At 34.8% G+C, this 9372-nt stretch overlaps 1 protein-coding gene across 1 annotated transcript; it reads left to right on the forward strand.

Moving 5' to 3' along the window:
* The first annotated feature begins 279 nt into the window (after positions 1 to 279).
* LOC150078101 (uncharacterized) lies at positions 280 to 8365 on the forward strand. Its single transcript, XM_090384950.1, has 6 exons — positions 280 to 418; positions 1698 to 1759; positions 5573 to 5671; positions 7293 to 7328; positions 7566 to 7607; positions 8199 to 8365. Exons 1-6 carry the CDS (start codon positions 316 to 318, stop codon positions 8238 to 8240), a joined length of 384 nt encoding a protein of 127 aa, XP_090241076.1. The 5' UTR covers positions 280 to 315; the 3' UTR covers positions 8241 to 8365.
* The last annotated feature ends 1007 nt before the right edge of the window (positions 8366 to 9372 follow it).

Consider the following 9372-nt stretch of genomic DNA (forward strand, 5'->3'; position numbering starts at 1 on the left):
TTCTCAACTGCCTTTTTAAGAAACAGTAGGTTTTTTCTTTTTTTAAAAACAAAGTAAAACGTTTTATACAGGGATACATATCACATAAATCATTCTATTATTAAAAATATGATGCGTCATTGTCTTGTAGCAAAGCTAAGAAATCCCGCCTAGAAATAAATTTACAGTCCTTTGAAGGTCTCGGTAAGAAACTGAAAACAGTTGACGTCACGACATTGCGTAGTCCTCTCTAAACTGTCATTTAAGTAATATTCCGTGATAAACCAAATAAACAGACTCCCCACTATTATTAGTTTTCCTGACAAGCCATTCACAATGATACCTTACTTCCTTCTGTTTGCTGTCTGCATCGGATTTGCCGTTTCTGCAGATGTAGAAGAAAGAGAAGATTACATGAACGTCTTTCAAGCATGGTGCAGTAAGTACAGTATTCGTCTACCAAGAAAAAAAATTCTTTCCATTGAATCAAAAATGTTTAACAGTAGAGGGATTATTTTTATTTATTCAGTATGTTTCAGAAGAGCCAGAATATTAATATTCAGTTATGTTTATCCTTTTAACATTGTCATGCTTTTAAATTGTGCCTCCAATGATCGTATTATTACTAGTTTTGTGTATACTGTATATACATATACATACAAGATGTAGCCGTATTAAAGGGGCCTAGGTTTAAAAGAGTCTGAAAAGTTGTACACTTGATATTTGAGTTACGGGGACAATAAATTAAATTTGGCAGTCAGCTAGGTATTACATGAAATGGATTTGAGGTCGATTTTCTGGTTTCTGGATGCAAATCCCAAGTTTCCGAGAGAAAAAACCATGCTACCCTCGCCTTAAACCGACTAACCTTTTGATAAACCTTAAACCGTTTTGATAAAGGCCCCTAAAAATCCCTGACATCATTGTTGTGACTCGAACTCAGGTCTTTTCCATCCTGTGTGGGGAGGACGGCGATTCTACCAACTGTGCTACCCACAAGGACCCACGAGGACCCTCGCAGAGAGAACTGCGAATATGATCACCCTCTTCCCCACATCCAGTGGGAAAGGCTTGAGTTCGAATGTCTGCAATTACTCGAGCTATTTTTAATGGCTTTTTTCACAACTTGTCTAAGTTACTGTTGTCTTAGGCGAAGGTTGCGTGGTTTTTATCTCCCGGAAGCTTGGGAGGAGAAGAATGATGGATTTCCCCATTACTTTGGAAAGAGAAGAGGTACAAGTACAATGGAAGGATAAGGAGAGGAATTTATCGCTTTTTAGGAACTGACTGGATATACGCAAATGCCAAAAGAAAAACGCCAATAGAAACAGAAAGTATAAAATTTAAGTGTAAAATTTATTTTTTTTAAATTAAAATTTATAAATGATAAATAATACTGATAATTGTATAGCTTTTTGAATTTCTGGGTTAGCTAAGAAGATAAACCTATCAATTATATATAAAGAAGAAGAATAAACTGAGCTCTCCATAACAGAAAAAAATGAATTCATCATGAAATACGTAATATAAAAATAAAGCTTTTCAGAGATATTCCAATGATTGTTAACGATGCAATAATAAATTGTTTTTATTTCCTTCCACGACCTTCAGAAGAATTTTAATAAATATATTTAAGAATTTTTTTTTCTTCAAACAAATGACAAATTATTAAGAAATAAACTTCTGAATTTCCTGACGTTTGTTATATTTTGTTCTAGTTAATGATACAGATAGAATCCAAAGAGCCAAAAATTGCAGTGCTAATGACTGGAGAATGCCGGTGAGTAAGGAATATAACTGAAAGAACAGTTTTTCTTTGGTTTTATAACAACAATAATGATTCTTTTTAACACACCGAATTCGTCAAACAACTACCCCAAATGATGTCAGATATTATAATGGAGATCCTAAAAGACAATGTCATACACACGATATGAGAAGCATCGAGAGCGATGATATAAAGGCATTTTGTTAGATAGCATTAGCATTAGCATTAGTAGAGGCATATGATGCAAGAAAGCAAGCTTATGCAGCATCAGCCAAAAAAAAAACCCACTCCCATTTCACCCCACCGTTCTTTCAAAATACCTGTCCAGCTATCCAGATAAAGAATAATTAGATTAGGTTATGTTATTCCTGTAAGCTCCTGTTATAAAGGCCCAGAGAGCAAGATTAATTTTAACTTTGGTGGCCTAAATTTCTTTGAGGAGTTTAGTGTCATCCAAAATTATTCCAAGATCTCAGTGAGAAGTTTTTCGGATGGCTTCGCTTTTGATTATATAGTTCTTAATGTTGTTTTCAACACGTTTCTTGGATAGACATTTGATTTGATTAAGTAAGACCTAAGTATTGAAGAGAATTTTCAAAGTTTGCGATAATTTTGGAGATTAGAACAACGCTGACGCTTCAGTATACTGCCCATGTCCTCACAGAGCTCTATCCAAACCAACACCTTCAGAGGGGGAATTAGCTTGTTGGCAAAATGACCAGCCAGACTACAATTCAATAGCATATACTTGGATACCCAAGGAAGAAGAATTGATAACCATACACGTCTTCCTCCCAGAGACATCTCTGAGTTTGCTCCAGCACTTATGGAAGAATTGTTTCTCTTTCTAAACATGGAGACGATTTGACTCCCATCATCATCATCATCATCATCAGCAGCAGCAGCAGCAGCAGCCATTTTCAATCCACGGCAGGATGAAGACCTCTCAAGCAACTTTCCAGTTCCTTCTGTTTTGTGCAATGGCCATCCATTTACTACCCACGAACTCACGAATTTCATCTGTCCATCTCCGTTGTTGTCTTCCAGGTTTTCTTCTAGCTCCTCTTGGATACCATTCTGTTATTTTCTTAGTCCATCTGTCATCATGTTTTCGAGCTTTGTGTCCTACCCAAGACTATTTTAGTTCTTTAGTTTTGATAAGAATGTCCTTTACTTGAATTTGCTGCCTAATCCATGTGTTTCTCTTCTTATCTAACAGTCTGATTCCCAATATAATTCGTTCCATTCTTCGCTGTGTAGTTCTCAGCTTCTCTTCCATTGTTTTGGTGAGTGCCCAAGTTGCATTTCCATAAGTCATGGTGGGGAGTATACATTGGTTCATTATTTTACGTTTCAGACAAATTGGGATATTGCTCCTCAGTATGTGGCTATATTTCCTGAATGCTATCCATCCAAAAATTATTCTTCTCTTGACTTCCAGCCATTTATCATTGTTACAGCTAATAACTTGTCCCAGATATGTATATGACTCCACCTTTTCAATTACTGCTCCTTCAATCATTATTTCCTTTTCCGTGGCATACTTGTTCATCATTACTTTTGTTTTAGCCATATTCATCTTTAGTCCAAAATTCTTACTAATTCTGCATAACTGATTGAAATTTTCCTCTAATTCTTTGGGATCGTGGCTTATGACCACAATGTCATCTGCAAATCGTAAATGGTTTAGGTACTTTCCATTCACATTGACTCCTTTCTGCGACCAGTCTAATTTTCTGAAAGCTTCCTCAAGGGCAGCAGTAAACAGCTTCGGAGATATTGTGCTTCCTTGTCGAACTCCTTTCTCAATTTTAATTTTACTACTGTCTTTGTCTAGTCTAAGAAAGGAGGTAGCATTCTCATATATTTTCTTCAAAATCATAATATATGGGGTATCTATGCCTTGTCTTTCCAGTGCCCAAAACATTGCTTTATGCTGTATAGTCAAATGCCTTTTCATAATCTACAAATGCCAGGCATGGTGGTGTTTTATATTCATTTGCTTTCTCCATTAGCTGTGATATTACGTGAAGGTGATCCATAGTTGAGAATCCTGTCCTAAAGCCAGCTTGCTCTTTCAGCTGATTCTCATCAAGTATTCTTTCTAATCTGTTAGTAATGACCCTTGTGAACAACTTGTAGATGTGGGATAACAAGCTAATTGGTCTATAATTTCCAATTTCTGATTTATCTCCTTTCTTATGCAGCAGAACTATGATTACATTATTTCACTCCTTAAGCGTCTCACCTTTTCTAATGCATTTTGTGAAGAGTCTTGCCAGTTATTGTGTTATGTCTCTTCCTCTCAATTTTAACAACTCTACAGTAACTTCATCATCTCCCGGGGCTTTCTGATTCTTCATTTTCTTCAATGCATGTTCTACCTCATTAGGAAGAACATCGGGTATGTCGTATGTGTTGCTAATTTGGAATCCATCTTCCCCACTGCTGGCATCATTCCCTCGCTCCTTGTATAATTCTCTATAGTAGTCTTCTGCTATTTGAATTGTGCCTTCTCTCCTATTTATAAGTACGCCATCGCTATTCTTCAGTTTCAGTATCATTTGTCTTTCTGTATTACTGCTCATGGCTGCTGATTTAAATCCTTTGTTTTCCCTTAATGCTTGTTCTACTTTTCTTGTGTTAAATCTTCTTATGCTCTCTGAATCTCTCTCTTTCTAATGGCTTTGCATAACTCAGTATACTCAATTTTCTCCTTGTCAGTGTTTTTCTTGCTCTTCATTTGTCGTCTTCGGTTCATCATGACAAGTGTTTCTTGACTATTTTTTCTTCTTTGGATTTCTTTTTACCTATAGGATTCTTGGGCTTTATCACTTTCAGAAAGTTGTAATATTCCTCGTCGATATCTAGGTCCTGAGCAGTCTGCAGAAGCTCAAACTTGTTCTTAAGTTCCAGTATATCCTGCTTTTCTCCTCTTCTGTTATCTCAAAGACCTTTGCATTATTTACTCGAGTCTGTTTTTTCCTTTCTTTTCTTACATCTGCGTTTATTTTATATTTACCTTGTTCAGGACGGTAACACCATTCACGATATATCTTTTGTTAGTGAGGATGAAGTCGATTTCATTAGTTGTTAATCCATTTGGGCTCTTCCATGTCCACTTTCTGTTCACCCTTTTCTTGAAAAAAGTATTCATTACGGACATTCTTCGAAATTCTGCAAATTCCACAAATCTTTCACATCTTTCATTTCTTTCACCAGTTCCAAAATTTCCTACAGTTCCCCTTTCTGCGTTGTTTTGTCTCTTTCCAATCTTAGCATTGAAGTCCCCCATAATGATAGTGTAGTGGGTTTTCTGCTCATCTAGAAGACTCTCAATTTCTGTGTACATTTCTTCAACCTCTTCATCGTCATGGATCGATATTGGTGCATAAATCATTATCCTTTAGCTTATACCTCTTAGAAACTCCACCTTCACTCCTTTCACCATTTCCATTGGTGTACAGCAGATTTCCACTTGATAAACTTATAAGTGATTCATTTCTTCTTCTTGTTTCAGCCTCTACTGGCGTCAATAAAAATTATAAAAGATCAGTAAAAGAGCTTTGGAACATGCAAATGTCCGGTCCGACGTTTATAAAGCAAAAAAGTATTTTTGGCTTTATAAACGTCGGTGTTATTTCAAATTTGTTGTAATATTTATTGCAATAATTTTCAAAATTAATTATACTTTTAAAAATGACACTTTCTTGTATAAAAAAATTTTGTTGTATAGATTTATTTTCATATTTTTATTTTATATATTTATCCTTCGTGTTATTTATTATATAAAGTTATTTTTATGCGTTTATTTTGGAAATGCAGTATTTCACAGAATGTTCCACGACTCACATGCCTGAATCGGGGGAGTCCATAGATGCAATCACGGCGGATATATGCAATGACTGTGAGAAAAGACAAAAGGCAAGTGCAAAATTCTGGAATTATTTCTTATATTTATTTAACTATTTGATTTTAATTATTTTTTAATTCACTGAAAAATCTTAAAGTATATCTTTCAGCTCAAATCCTTCGAATTATGTTTCCTCTGTGCTATACGCGGAGTTGCCAATTCATTCGGGTACATCAAAACGATTACAACTATTAGTACTTCCCTTAAGGCCTCAGAACAGCCTGAGTTCCTCGTGGCATGGACTTTACCACAGCGAAAACTTGCCACAGGGATGCTGGTCCATGTTGATTCAATTACTTCTCACAGCTGTTACAAATTGGATGATGCCAAAAAGTTCCTGCCATCTCATCGCGCAGTGTTCAGTTGTATTGAGATCTGAAGACTGGAAAGATTCACTCTCACATTCCTGAACTACGGCTGTACATTTCTAGCCTGGTGACGTGGTGCATTATCTCATTGAAAGACCACACTTGCAGATGGATGCAATGCATCCATGAAGGGATGCGCCTGGTCGGGAACAATTTCAGAATTCCAGATAACCTTGGCATCCAGGGACTCAATGTGTCCCAACAAAACACTTCCAAACTGTTCAAATATTTGGAACAGTGCCGGAATTTGCTTTATTTGATATTACAAATAATCATAAAGTGTGATTTGTTTAAGATAAGCAAAAAGCACATCTAGATTGGCATTGTTTCCCAATAGGTGGGTTAGTGATAAAGGTTGTTGCATTTGTGTCAGAGAGAGGAAGGTAGTATTTCTGATGTGGGAATAATATGAACAGTCTAAGAGGATATGTCGAACTGTAAGTTGTGATGAACAATATATGCATAGTGGAGGATCATCGCCTCTAAGCAGAAAGAGGTGCGTCATATTATAATGATGCCCCTCTTTCTGCTTACAATATTTGCCAGTATTACTTCTTCATGCCTGTTTTTACTGAAGCTGGAGTTCCATAGTTGTGGTTCGTGTTTAATTTCAAATAATTTATTGTTCGTATGTTTCGTCCAAATGTTTAACCCACTGGTCTCTACAGATATGTCGGATATGTGTTTGGAAATCTATATAGGGTACTCGTTAAGATGGAGGTGCGCTGCTGTTTGGGTATTTGGTTGCCTGGTCTGCTGTTTCGTTACCTGCGATGCCAGCATGCCCTGGAAAATGACGAGAGGAATTTTCATGAGCATATTTCAAGTGGGTGAGTTCGTCCGGTGATGGTTGCATGGTTTTAGTCTAGAAAACCGACCAAAGAATCCAGAGATAATATACTGACACTAATAGCCTCAGTTGCTTTGGCACGTAACATGCACACACAAGCCTCTTCCCCATCAAGCGCCAAATTTTCCTTTCTTGATCAATGATCGCTGTCGCATCAGGTCACTTTAATACAGAATTAGAAAATGAGAAAATCATAGCAAGGAAAGCAATTTTCTTCATGTAAACTAAATTTATTTTAATGTAGTCATTTCTCAAGTTTTCTTTATTCGCAATCGTTCTATTATGGAGTTGGTAAAAAAAAAAAGCAACAGGGCAAAAGAAGGGAAGATTTTTCGAGTAAACACGGCATATAAGTCGTAAAAATTATTTGATTCTTATTTATTTATATATTTACTTTATTTATTTTTATTTCAGGTCTTCATGTGCTACACCTATAAATTAATGAGAGTGGTAAGCAATATTAGCTTAAATTTCTTAAATTTTTAATTGGAATTGTTTCAATTTTATCGTAGCTATGTAATAACACTTAACGAGTATTTGTAGGAGACGTAATTAACGGATATAATGAAAACTGTAACTGATGCATCATAAACTGTAGTAATATTTTGTAAACTCTAAATAAAAGTTGCTCTAATCTCTAAATATAGTCTAAATTTCTCTAAATTAGTTATTTATTATTTACTTCAGAACGTGACAGAAGAAATGAAAGCCCAATATGCAGAATTTTCGGTAAGTCGAACACTTATCTTATTTGCTGCAATAAATACATTAGTCAAAACTTCCCAGAAATATAATTAAGATATTACTCTCGTGTTACCCTGTTACCCTTGCATTTTGCCGCATTAAAACATGGCTGCCACTTTTCTGACCATCCTTGAAGTCTGTTCAAATGATTCAAATTTAGAAATCATAAAATTTAAACGATAATGCTCTAACAATTTTAACATCAAATTCAAAAATTTCAGCCTGAATGTGACAAAAAGGCCAGCCCCCCTATTTTCTTGGAGTATTTTTAAGGAAAGAGTTGGTGAAGAATTTAAAGAAAATTAAAGTATAGTAAAAGAATACAAAATTTCGAATAAGATTTCATAAACTAATAATAATTCCCCTTTTTTCATTCTAATTCCATCAGTCCTATGACTGCAGGACTGATTGAATTAGTGCGGGGTTATTCATAAATGCTGGCGAATAAAATACTTCAGATTTAAATACAAATATAGCTTAATACCAGGTTGTTCAATAAAGATTTTGGAGTAAAAATGTTGGTGTTGATCTGTCATTGAAGTTTTCAGTTTTAACCTTTTTTCTTTTTCTTTTCAGAAATGCTATAACATGGCATTATGGGATAGAGAGTCTTATTAGAAAGGTTTGCACTTTTACGTTTTATGAGTACGTATGGTGTACCAACCCATCACATGCGGGGGATGCTGTAATTGGACTTTTCAATCATTATTTGAATATAATTCGAATTGTTTTCTTGCCTATGCACAGTGAGAGAATGTTTCTTAACATATTGTATTAAACTTTTGCAAGTTTAATAAAGATTTTCAATGTTTTTCTTCAAAATCTTGTCAATGATTCCTTTTATAATAAAATTTGATTTAAGTTGACTGTACCTTCCATGGGTACACTTCATTTTGATATAACTAAAACAATGGATGCAGATTTATGAAATGGAATGATAGCCGGATTTATAAAATTAATCGTAAAATGTTCTTAAATCTAATTTAATATCGAAAAAAAATTTCACAAAACATAAAGGATGTGCGTTACATATTCGAAGACACATTTCGAGATGACAAGGTTCTAAGATCAATAATTGTAATTAGAGCAATCCTGAGTGTTGCAACTAAAACTCTGTATACTTCAGATCAATCCGTAATGAAAAGTTTAAAATTATGGAATTTATCGAAATTAATGAGTATTTTATGAAAATAATTCTCCGTAGTTTGGCATCATATTAGCTCGTACATTTGTGAGAGCAATTTTTTAGCAGCGAAATAGAAAATAAACGAATAGAAACCAAACTGACAATCATAATTGTGACTATTGTGGAAAAAAGAATGGTAAATATACCACGATACCAAGGGATTAGCTTTGTGATATACGTATTACATACAGCAAAAATGAGTTATGCTTGTAACTCTCGATTATCCTATGGTGAATTAACCGGGGTTTCTCCAGTCTACCAAATTAATAAATCGAATAACAAAATCATTCCGTTATAGGTTGTTTGTTTACATTTTCTAAAGTTCTTTGCATAATTATTATTACATCTTTTTACTACAAATATAAATTAATCGAAAAATATCTTTTGATTTTTATATATTTAGATTTAGAACAAAACTACTATTGGTGAAATTCTAAGTAGACCACACGCACTCTTCAAAAACTTTATTTTTATGATATACTACGCAGTACTTCATATTAAAGTCCACCCTACTCCCCACACTCACTGCCACCACAATGGCCATCGCTACTATCGTTACAGTAG

The sequence above is a fragment of the Mastigoproctus giganteus genome, chromosome 11, assembly GCF_048544385.1.
Source record: "Mastigoproctus giganteus isolate SK-2022 chromosome 11, ASM4854438v1, whole genome shotgun sequence".
Lineage (NCBI taxonomy): Eukaryota > Metazoa > Arthropoda > Arachnida > Uropygi > Thelyphonidae > Mastigoproctus > Mastigoproctus giganteus.

Excerpts from the sequence above, each read along its gene's own strand:
- LOC150078101 (XM_090384950.1), top strand. The coding sequence starts at position 316 with ATGATACCTTACTTCCTTCTGTTTGCTGTCTGCATCGGATTTGCCGTT. Across the intron at positions 419-1,697 it reads CGTCTTTCAAGCATGGTGCA|TTAATGATACAGATAGAATC; the intron begins GTAAGTACAGTA and ends ATTTTGTTCTAG. Across the intron at positions 5,672-7,292 it reads ACTGTGAGAAAAGACAAAAG|GTCTTCATGTGCTACACCTA; the intron begins GCAAGTGCAAAA and ends TTTTTATTTCAG.